The sequence below is a fragment of the Bombyx mori genome, chromosome 22 (genome assembly GCF_030269925.1).
Source record: "Bombyx mori chromosome 22, ASM3026992v2".
NCBI lineage: Eukaryota > Metazoa > Arthropoda > Insecta > Lepidoptera > Bombycidae > Bombyx > Bombyx mori.
Window position 1 is genome coordinate 4,134,205 of NC_085128.1, and position 12,403 is coordinate 4,146,607.

The 12,403-nt window shown below is 37.2% G+C and overlaps 1 protein-coding gene across 3 annotated transcripts in view; it reads left to right on the forward strand.

The window, feature by feature from the left end:
• Nucleotides 1–5,321: 5,321 nt before the first annotated feature.
• Nucleotides 5,322–12,403, forward strand: part of ST5 (putative sugar transporter protein 5) — a 44,568-nt gene continuing 37,486 nt past the window's right edge. Inside the window, exon 1 of one of the 3 annotated variants that reach the window (XM_062674825.1) lies at nt 5,322–5,486. In XM_062674825.1, the coding sequence (XP_062530809.1) occupies nt 5,484–5,486 (3 nt within the window). In that variant the 5' untranslated portion in view covers nt 5,322–5,483. Of the gene's footprint in view, nt 5,487–5,525; nt 5,830–12,403 lie in introns of those variants that run through there. The other 2 variants (XM_021351754.3, XM_021351753.3) reach the window with 2 other exon arrangements.

Here is a 12,403-nt window from a genome sequence, read left to right on the forward strand (position 1 = left end):
GACACAAATAGCTGAGTTATGTAAATAAATTAATCGTTGTTGAACTGAAATGGAATAATTTACGATTACCTTTTACTCAACTTTACGTATGTTCAAACATAGAGAGATTATTTTCGAAATCGGCAAGGTTTTTTTTTTATACCAGCGTGCTTTACTGTAAATTATTTTTCGATTACTTCCACAACTCCCATGGTCTTCGTTGTCAGTTATGCCAGAGCTCAAGCAGGATGTTGGTCATGTTAGGAGTGTGTGATGTTAGGAGTGTTGGTCAACTCATCAGTGCTTATGGATTTTTCTCGCGTCAAAACTTCCCGATTTACCCGTGCATATGACTAATGATGATAATGACAGAATCTGACAAACATTATAAGCAACAAAGACAAAAAAAAACTATCGATATTCCAAGTATGGGTACTAAAATAATCCCAAACTTTTTGCTGGATAAATACTGCTGTTTCCAAAAAAAGTATAAAAAAACTTTTAAATCAGATTTGCTATTCCTCCTCCTCCATAAGTCGTATTCCTCACTCCTGGGGGTCGTGACCACCCTTCTGTATCACTTTCTGTCGCACGCTCTTTCTCCATCTGTTTTTGTCTCTAGCGATGTGGAGTTCTATTCCTACAGGGTACCAATGATGCGTTTCCGTTTGAAGGATAAGACAGCCTGTCCATACACCACACAATTGACTCTTAGACATGTCCTAATGTGGAGAAGCGGCGCTTACATTATGGGGTGCATGGACGCTTAACTAAACACTACGTAACCCGTGTTCTTTTTCACTAGTGTCTGCAATTCAAACGTCTTGATTTTTATGAAAATTGCTATACATACGAGTATCTGCAAATGAATATTATTGCTGGTGGAAGGACATCTTGTGAGTCCACGCGGGTAGGTACCACTATCCGCCTATTTCTACCGAGAAACAGTAATGCGTTTCGGTTTGATGGATGGGGCAGCCGTTGCAACTATACTGAGATCTTAGAACTTATATCTCAAGGTGGCTGGCGCATTTACGTTGTAAATGTCTATGGGCTCCAGTAACCACTTAACACCAGATGATAAATAGGCATATAGGCATTAATATGCAATATAATCACGAATGTATCGTCTTTTAATACACACGTAGATTACCTACGAGTACTATGTCAGCAACAGCACAAACACTTACTAGGTCCTTATAAATTACTAAATCTTTATAATTATTATACATATAGCAAAGTTTTCTTACTTTCTTCTTTTAATAACAACAAAAAAATTCGCTTTGATACACCATTGCCGCCAGTGTAAATGCTATGAAACCAAGACACACAGCCACAATCATACTAGAAGGTTCTATAATCTGGTTCAAGTTTCCAGGGAAAGCCGTAGTTCTAATTTGTTTAAGATCTATAGATTGTAGGTAAGAATGTAAGATTGCATTTAGTTTCTCCGCAAAGTGGTTGACAACAAAATTAGAAATATTATTTAGCTAGAGACTCAAATTCGGTAGATGATTATTCGAACGTTCTATTACAGGCTAGGATCCAACATTCACCACTTAATTCAATGTAAGCAAGCAACCCTACATAACATTTAGATTTTCCAAAGCGTTTCTAATGAATAACGTGATCTAAAGTAAGTATGTGTAGATGATTTGTGAGTTGGAATCTATCCAGCGGACGAAGTGTTAGTGGACTCATTCTGTAATAGCGAACGGTGATGATTCTCTTATAGTTTAAGTCAAGATATTAAAATTTTCAGATGTGTCAGAAACTTTTGAACGTAAATACAAAAAATCAGCTATGTGTTTTATTATTTCTCAGATATTTCCAGCCAACCAGCTGTAAGTGCACCCGATAAAGTCCATAGACACTAAAATCTGAATTCCTGCTGCAATCCTTGCTACACTAGAGACGAAGTTATCATTAAAATATGGTCGTCTCCACGAATAACCTTGTCCCTAAGAGGAGAACGATTTGCCCTAGATTTAGGAACGTTAGGCAGAACGGACGTACTATCTAATATACAGAAGTCTATGAACTTGTTACGTGTTCATAGCAATGAAACTGCAATATTGAAAGATATAAATATATGCCTCCCACGATGTAGACCGACGACTTGTTGAAAATCTATGGAATCCGCTACATACACTTATCCTAGGATCGATGGTTCTGGCGCGGCTTGGAGAGGCCTATGTCCAGTAGTGGGTCTGTTGGGATATACATAAATATATATAACATAAAATGAAAATATAAAAAAAATATCCAAATATAAAAACTGGTTATTTCTGACACTACGATGGCTAAGCGAACAATGTACCAAAAATCGTATGTTTAAGTGCTTTCGTCAGGCTTGGAGTCGTCACAAAAATTTAATACATTAAATTAGAAGATATGCGTTAATTGTCACATGACAGTTTCTCTGACAGACAACAAACACGACCACAGGAAAGACCTCCGAAAAAAAAATTGCGTATGTAAAAAAATAATGAATTATTCAACTATAAAATTTACTAAACGCTAAACATGATACATTCAACATTCGTGTGTGCCATGTTTACCGTGAATATATACTAACTAGTGTTTTTAGGAAAAAGAAAGACAAAATAAAAATTAAATGAGATTATCGTCAATGTAATTTAAGTCAATTAAATAAGCACTAAAAAGACGAATTCAAAAATCTGATCTTGATAAAATAAAAAGGGACAATTGAGAAGCCCTGGTTTTCAAACAAAGAAAGAATCATCCAAATCGTTCTGAAAAAAGTTCTCAGCTAACACACAAATAAAAAAATAATCGATTTTTTAACTTCCTATTTTTTTTTAAGATGGTTAACAATAACAGATAATACACACCAAGATACCGAATACCAGTTTCTTTAATTAACTTAATATTATCGAAGGCGACCTGGAAACGGTGCTATGGTGCAGTCAATGTCATCAATCACCGGACCACAGCGATGAATTGTGCAAATAAGAGAAAAGTCAGACTTCAAGCTTCATGGATTATAAATCTAGTAAGCATCCCGAGCAATTACGGTGACAATGATGTCAACAGAGTCGAACACAATCTGTCGTAGATTAGATTGGTCATGTTTAAAAAGAAATGCACAAAACCAATGGTGCAGGATTCAAATCATTCAATTCAATGCAAATAAAGCAGGATTCGTTTTAAAAACCAAAGACGTTTATTAAAAAATACCGAAAAATAATTTAAAACGTACTTAAGATAGTTTGTCTGTTGAACGTTGATATTGAATTCATGATGTTCCAATTTTACGCGAATTCAGAAGTAAGTGCTAATCGTTCGAATGCTCAATATTTAGTATACAATTAACTAATGAAATCAAATAGTGGTTAAAAATGTAGATCCAAATGTCTGGTTGTCCCCTCTACATGATCTTATAGTATGTACATACGTGTCAATTTCGATGTTATAAAACAATGGTGGGTAGAGGTAAGGAGTACCATCTTGTATAAGGGACAGGTCGAAAAAGTATCCACCTGTAAACAGCAAATTATTTTTGGGAGTCTCACCGAATTAGCGCTAGTGTAGGAAATGGCAATGATATGAATATAGCAGTTTTAAACAGAGTGAAGTGTCACGGATTGAAGTAAAGTATAGTAGTTTATGGTGTTGTTTCTTAATTCAGCAGTTACAAAACAGGAATGGCATTGACGTTATTCAAGCTTTCATATTTATAGGTTGCATTAATAGCACGCAAGAGTGATGTGACGACGGGACATCCTGAGACACGTCACGTCTGTCCATCACAACCACTCTGTCAAGAGTGACGCTATTGAGAATAAGAAGAAAAAAAAAGAGTATAATAAAACCGACAGAAAAAAATCTTTGGTGGACGTACCTCTGATGTATTTTTGTAAGCAAAGTTTATGTCTGCCGAAGGATATGATCTCAGCCAGCCAGAACGTTTGACATGAGCAGACATGAGTACACTGACTTACTATTTACCAAGATTTTCGAATTGATATTCCGATAAAATCGATTATAGAAACGATCGTTAGGTGCTCTAACTGGCTGTCCATTTGTGAACCGCAACTTCGAAATTAAAATCGATTTTCAATCACAGTCTAAAGACTGCTGACCATGAGCCTCGAGCTACGTCACTGAGCTAGCCAATAAGGTAAGTTACATGATTCTCAGACAGTGCCTTCAATACCTATGCCTAATGCCTATTTTTAATGTCCAGCCTTCTCTGTGGCGTTCGGTAAAAGTTAGAAAAACACATTTGCTGAAACAAACTACTCGGTCGTCAGCTGTGGTCCGAACACAGTACCAAAACATTCTTTGAGGTGCCGACGATAGTACAATGTTACAATTCAACGATGTACTTTTTTTGTAGTGTGTGGGAGTGTTGCTAACACTGGCCCTAGCCATAGCAGCGCTTTGCAGAATCTACCACCGGATCGGAATCGCGACCTACTGAAAGAAAGAAGATCCGGCAAAAAACTCAGTGGGCTGTGTCTATGGGTTAATTCACTCGTCAAACCCTTCGTTGCAAGCGACGGGTTCGAAGAGGACGGTGACCGGTGCTTGTGATACCTAAAAGCACCGTTAATGGATCGGGAGGATCCGTAATGACATTGTTTAGGGCGACGTCGACAACACGGTAGGTACATGACGTGCGGACGCAATGAAAAGATACGTACAGCCTAATTTAAAAAGGGTCTGAGATGCTGCTATTATCACAATTCATAATATTATTCACAATAATACATTGTTCGTTCGAATTATTGACATCATATTATGTTACTAAGCACATATCGATTTGTTGGTTTTTATGTTATGATGATTTACCGGTTAATATCAATAAACTGTAGTAACAGAGTCGTTTTCTGTTGAATTGTGTAAAATATTTTATTCGCAGCAAGAATTTACTGTCGGTATGGCGTCTTGTAAACCCGGGTTCCCTATATCTGCTGCGAAGTAGGTACTAATGCGTTCCAGTTTGACGGGAGTGACAGCCATAAACTTAGATCTCATATCTTAAGATAGGTGTGGGCATTGACATAGGTGTTGTGATGTCAAAAGACTGTGGTAACCACTTAACACCGGGTGGGCTGTGAGTTCGCTCACTAAAAATATAAATGCCATTAAAGGATCTCTTTTGTGTAAATCGCTTCGACGTTGGTACAAACGATTGTCGTGGCGTTTCGTATTTTTTATGTGGTTCTTTAGAATAGTGGAGACATCCCACTATCTATTTCGCACCTTTTGGCGGTATACTTTTTGTTATTTAATTTTTACCCACCATCCGAATCAAAAGAATCCTAAAGTACCCACATCTGAGAGTATTTTTAGTAGCTAGTTGTTTATTTAGATTGTAGTTAACACATCTCCGGGTAAATTGACGTGTTTGTTCAAAGTACTTAATAAAACAGATTTAAAAAATTGTGATCACTAACATATTATTTTATAGATTTTTCAATCTTCGATTAAAGTTAAAGGGAAGGTGTGAATAAGGCGAGGCGAAACTGTTTACTATGGTGAGTATATAGAAGCTAAAAATTTCTTATCCTTGGATGCATTTGGACAATATTTAGTCTTTGAACGTAAGAATCCCAACATCACTTAGCAGCTCTGTACCTAGTTTATATCGCAAAGAAAATATATTCCGAATGAAAACTCTGCGCGAAGCCAGTTCGCAACTAACCCTTGTGGGGAGCAAACGCGTTTTGCGGAAAATTCGTTTCCACCAAATATTAGTCGCGAGCAAGTCAGTCATCATGCAGTGATATTTATCAAGTGCATCACCATTTTAGTGATAATTTACATACGTTTGATACAATAACTGAACGGACAAACTGTGATAACAATGACGGAAGAGAAGTGAGTAACTTTTATTTTGTTGATTTTTCCAAATTATTTAATATGCAGCTATGTGCTTCACAGTTAAAACAAAGCACATAATTTTTAATGCAAAATATAAATAATATAAAAAAAAAGAATAGTACATTTGTGAATCACAATCAAGTAATGACAGCGTGGTGATATGAATTTATTATATTTAAACATTGTTACGCTTTTAGATAAATAAACATGCAGTCCCAGCTATGATTGGATACATTAAATTCATCGACAATTTCGGTTTATTTACACGGTCTCATTAAACGATAGCATGTCAGTGACCTTCACTAAATAACCAACAGCTGTGATAATTAAATTTCGCTGTTTGGATACTGCAAAGACAATACTGTAAATAGCATGTAAATTTGCTCGTTACTACGATTATTAATTTTGTTTTTTTTTTTTAAATGGTTTTATGACCTGGTAACTAAGACCTTTAATTCATGTCTTATTTTAATTTATATTCTTATTTTTATGAAAAATGATAATATGGAGTGAAATGAAATGAAAATGATTAATTAATCAACTGGGATGAAATTAAATGAAATGAGATGATATGGAATGAAATATAATCTAATTACTACATTTACTAAGATTTTTTCAGTGGACTTTTTGGAGGATCCCGAGAAGTTGCATCCAGCGGCTTTGTTTCATTTTCCCACATTTGTGCACTTTCACAGATATTAAACAGTTAATAAACCACCGTTATTACACATTTAAACCCGAAGAAACACTAAATAGACAAAATAAAACAAATCACACAACTTCACTCCTCGCGTTCCCGCCAAAAAGTCCTATTAATTTTGTTCTATACAGTCGTGCACAGATAATAAAGAGTTATGAACGCTATTTATAACCTTTTTAGTGAAGAGTAAACTAAAAATTTAAATAAATTCTATTTTGAATAAGTGTCGTGTCAACTCATTATAACTATTGTTAAACAATTGTCAACAGTGACTAAATTGTAATTTACATATCGTTATCCGCAAATTGTGTTCCTACAATAGTTTATATATAATAAAATATAAAATAGTAAATAAAAGTGTTATCTAGTATTCTTTCAGATTCAGATTCAAAAACAAACAGTAGATGTATATATTCCTTTTTGGAATTTCGATTATTCAAAGGGTGACTCAGGCATAAGCAGATCAGCTGATAAATATATTAGAATTGGTACACTTTTTTGTAGCCTAACACGATGCTTACGTAAAATTACCTATTTAATTTAAACAATTTATCCGACATGTCAATATTCTAGTCTTATTTCACCTAATTTAATAGCGAGCATGATTCAGAATTTATTTTTATAAATTCCACAATTAATTTTAAAATGTCACAACATATTATTTTAAATTTACAAATATGATTTTCCTTTTGGTAATGTGGATACCATCCAAACTGCGATGTGCGATTTGTTTTAAGTAATATGAGTTTCCGTCACCGCCCACGGTCGCAGCTGGTCTTCTGACGTTTAGGCGGGTTGTCGACCGAACGATCGGAGTACATTTCTGGCGCCGTGAAAAGCGCAGTCGAATTGGCTCTAAGCCGAGTACCCTTCACCTTCATCAAACATTGTATCGTTTGTCCGACCCTTTCCTGGAATATTTTAGCTAATTCGCATCACGTGTGCTTGTGTTTGCTTGGAACATGAGAAGATGTTCATGGTGCCCTTTATGGCGGCTACGACTGCCTATTAGACTACTCGCCATCGGAATGGAGTTCCTCCATACTACATTACTGGTGGTAGGACGTCTTGTGAGTCCGCACGGATAGGTATCCTGCCTATTTCTGCCCCATTCTTCGGTTTGAAGAATGGGACAGTTGTTGTACTGAACTGAGAGATTAGAACTTATACCTATTTCAAGGTGGGTGGCGGCATTTACGTTGTAGATGTCTATAGTCTTACTACGGACTTACCAGTCTTTATGGTCTTACGTTGTAGATGTCTATGGTAACCACTTAAGACCAGGTGGGCCGTGAGCTCGTCCACCCATCTAAGCAATAAAAAACCTGGAAACATTGAGCTACGCATCCATAGTTCGTGTTTAGAGATATTTTTGACCACGTCCCATCCGGCTCTGGCATGATCTACCCTCGACAGTACGTCCTGGACACTATGAAATATTCTTCTCCAAACGAGGATTAGAGAAATCAGTGCCCTCAATTTTCCCGGTGTCATTGTGCATCGGTCACCACTCACTATCAACTGGGATGTATACTCGTTCGCTGGTTAAGGTTTAGGTATACGATAAAGAGAAGATCTCCTACAGAGCGGGTGATATTGCTCGGTGGACCGACGGTCCGAATGTTATTGTTCGGAACTTGTAAACTTGCAAGCTTGTCTTGAAAATGTCGTAAGCGAGATTCAGGCATTTGTGAAATATCTTGTGTTGTATGATGGCTACCACCACAAGGTAATAAATAAAAGAACAATGATGGAGAATGCATATTAATATAACAACACCCGTGATCTACTTTTTAATAAATCTGTAATGTTCATGAAACTGAAGGCATCGCAATATAATCAGTGAATCTTTTCATCGTGAGGACAACCAAATGAATTAAAATTTTTTTTATACAACCGATTAAAAATATAAATCGTTGGATCGCCGTACACCCTGAATAGAGCACTGGACAGATCTCCTGTGGTAGACCTCATTACCCGGACAGAAGTATAGATGAATTATTCAATTTAAAGTTTTCCTTGTTGCAAACGAACTAATTATTATTCGATCTTTTTTTTTATTTTTTCCTACCTATGTCGATAGCCTTGAGAGGCTATTTCAGCATTTCCTTGACGGGTAGGTGAGCTAACGGGGCTCAACCGGAGTGTTGCTAACACTGGCCCCAAAAAAGGCAGTGCTTCATAAATCTACCACCGGATCGAAAACGCGACCCATTGAGAAGATCCGCCGAGAAACTCAGTTGGCAGTGTCTATGGGTTAGTTTAATCGCCGAACCCTTGGAACTCGAAGGATCGCCCCAACAATTCGTGTTTGCGGTATCAACCGATTATCACGACACTGAAATTACCGTTAGGTGACAATTAATGCCCTAATCCCTTGAGCGATAACGTTAAAACAAACCGCTCTGATCGCGATACAGCACAGTCAAAAACAGCTGACACTTAGGTCAACAGACTCTTACTTATTTGCGCTTGAGATTGTAGCTTCAAGAAATATAGAACAGTATTCACAAAATTATGCTCGGTAAACTAACATTGTTTTTCATTGTGATATAAATCTTAGTAGTGGAAAGTCGGTGACAGCTAACACTTAAGATCTGTGCTTATTTTCTTTTTTGTTTGGTCGTTACCGTTGTAAATGAAACCGCCGCTTAGGGACGTCAGCAATTTTAGGGCAGAGTCAAGCCACTTTCTTCTGTCTAGTACCCTCATTTCGGATCCTCCCGATCAAGTAATGGTGCTTTTGGGCACCTTTTGGGACACACTTTTCGGACCTGAAATACCGGTCACCGCTCTCGTCAAACCCGTCACATGCAACAAAGGGTTCGGCGATTAAACTAACCCATAGAGACAGCCCACTGAGTTTCTCGGCGGAACTTCTCAGTGGGTCGCGTTTCCGATCCGGTGTTAGATTCTGTGAAGCATTGCTCTTGCTAGGGCCAGTGTTAGCACCGCCTCCTGGATTGAGCCCCGAGAGCTCAACTACACGTTAGGGTTACGCTGACGTAGCCTCTCAAGGCTATCAGCTTAGGTAGAAAAAAATTAAAAAAAACCTCCACGAGCCTCATTTGAAAAAGGACATGTCACAGCGCTCGGGAAACACCGTAGAAGAGAGCTCATTCCAAAGTTGGATGGTACGCGGCAAAAAAGGTCTCTGGAAAAACTATCAAACTCTGCTACGGTGGCGGGAGGTGTGATGATAAAAAGGAGATGGAGGGATCCTTTCGAAAAATTCCTCATATTCCATTGTTACTACTGTTTTCCTTTTTTTCTAATTTAAACCATTAATAGCTAGCTTTATAGCGATAGGAGAAGAGGTACTTAGCAGTTTTGTCTTTGTTTGCATGTATAGGTACAATGTTTCGGCTTCAAGAACCGTGGCCAAGTCTGTACGTGATGAATGATATATTATTCGAAGCTTTGACTTGTATCCAGCAGTTTTTGTCCGTAATTACATCCTAACAATTCTAACATAATAAAGCACTGTGTGCCAAGTGATGAAAATTCAGTTTTTTTAATGTTTTAATGGGTGAGGGGAAAGTCGTCGTGCCGTAAAGGATAAGACGTCCGATGAATTCGTATCTAGCGATCCAAAGGCGTCCGAATCCCCCAAGCGAGTACCAATTTTTCTAATGCAATACGTACTTAGCAAATGTTCACGATTGACTTCCACGGTTAAGGAATAACATCGTGTGATAAAAATCAAACCCGCAAAATTATAATTTGCGTAATTACTGGTGGTAGGTGCTCTTGTGAGTCCGCACGGGTAGGTACCACCGCCCTGCCTATTTCTGCCGTGAAGCAGTAATGCGTTTCGGCTTGAAGGGTGAGGTAGCTGTTGTAACTATACTGAGACCTAAGAGCTTATATCTCAAGGTGGGTGGCGCATTTACGTTGTAGATGTCTATGGGCCCCAGTAACCACTTAACAGTGGTAACAAGGTGGGCTGTGAGCTTGTCCACCCATGTAAGCAATAAAAAAAAATTCACGGTCCACCTAGTATTTTTTTTTATTGCCCCTGTAGACAATCTAGCATACGGCCCACCTGATGGTGAATGGTTACCGTCACCCATGGACGTCAGCAATGCCAAGGGCAGAGCCAACCTGCTACCTACCGCTCAGTGCTCTCCACAAGACTCGTTTGAAGGACATGTCATAGCGCTCAGAAAACACCGTAGGCGGGAGACCGCAACACGTCATGAATGCCTAAATCCACCTTAGGACTTGAGGCTTATTGTATCGTAACTATAGATATCACAATTTTAATGGTTTTGTTTTCAAGGGTGAAGATACGTATACGAAACTATGTATTTCATTAGAAAAATTGGCACCCGCAGCGAGATTTGAACCTCAGCAGAGTCTTATCACACGTTACTGACTAAACCATTGGATTTCGAAGATCATTTGCCCATTCGTATTAAAAAAAAAATACATTGTTATGGAAAATCATTAAAACTAAACGAACGGTTTCTTCATTTGCAAGCGTAAATCGTAATAATGAAGAAATTGAAGATCGTTTTAAACACACAGATCGCGTAAATTCTGCCTTTTTTAAATCTTCAAATACGAGCCAACACACATTCCGTAAAAGCTCTGTACCTGGTTACGTTGCCAAACAGCTAAATGTGGAATTAGGCGGATATTTCAGTTTTCACACGTGACCATCACGTGCGCTATTATTGTTGTCTATATATTAATACGTGAAGGAAAAACTTTGTATCCTTTTTTACGAAAATTGCGCGGACGGAGGAGTATGAAACTTTTCACACTTATAGAAAATATAGAGAAGAAGTGCACAATGCTAATATTTTTTTTAAATAATCCTTAAAAGATACATTAAATCAATAAAGAAAATATTACACACTACCATGTATTTGATACAATACATTTAAATAAATATACTCTTTGTTTATTGTCAATTGTCAACTTTTGTTAGTGTTTAAAGTCTGGGGTTAAATTGAGAATAGATGAATATTGTTTGTCTTTATTATTATTTATGTATAGTGTCGTTTTGGCGAAATCTGTGATTATATTAAATAAGTATAATAGTATTTGACAATAGAACCATTAAACATAAAATTTCAACTGATTAAAGTCGAATTTCGACTACTGCGGGGATCACTAGTACATAATAAGAAGCCCTCAAAAGTAAATTACATTTTCGAATTTTGCCGTTTTTCTCGAAGGCATCGAGTATATCAATGTAGTTACTTCTTTTGTTCGCGTTATTCCGTGAGTATTTATTTTACCTAAGATCTTTTTGTTGCCTTTGTCAAGATTTAGACAACAAATAAATAATATTTGTTCTTTTTTGTTTTCTTTACTTCGAGTTTACGATGCAGATGATAAATTAAAAACAAATCGCGAGGCTTGCTTTATTAGAAATTTTGTTTTTTTAATTGTGAGCTCCGTGTTGTTGAGTGATTACTGGAGCCCATAGACAATACAACTTGAATGATGTCATCTAACTTGAGTCTAGAGGTCGAAGTCAGAATTGTCATCATTCTCCTGCCCTTCCCCCAGTCTCCCAGTTTTCTCCTTCCATACTCCCCATCATATACAATTTCTTCGCTCACTCCCCTCTTACACATATCGTCTTTCACGCAATCCGTCCATTTCTTCTTAGGTTTACCTCTTCTTCTAAGTCAGAATTGTATTGAGTAATAAACTGGACATAATATTACTGCCAGTGATATCTGAAATTTTTTGTGACAAATTCGATGCAGCGCTTGTTAAAATTGAAAATTAAAATCTGATATAGGACTAGGATCATAAGTTTGAATTGAAAGTACTACAATCAAAATTATTACACTACTTCGTTTCGTATTTTCCAAACATGCCACAAAAAATATACCAAGCAATTTCTTCCTT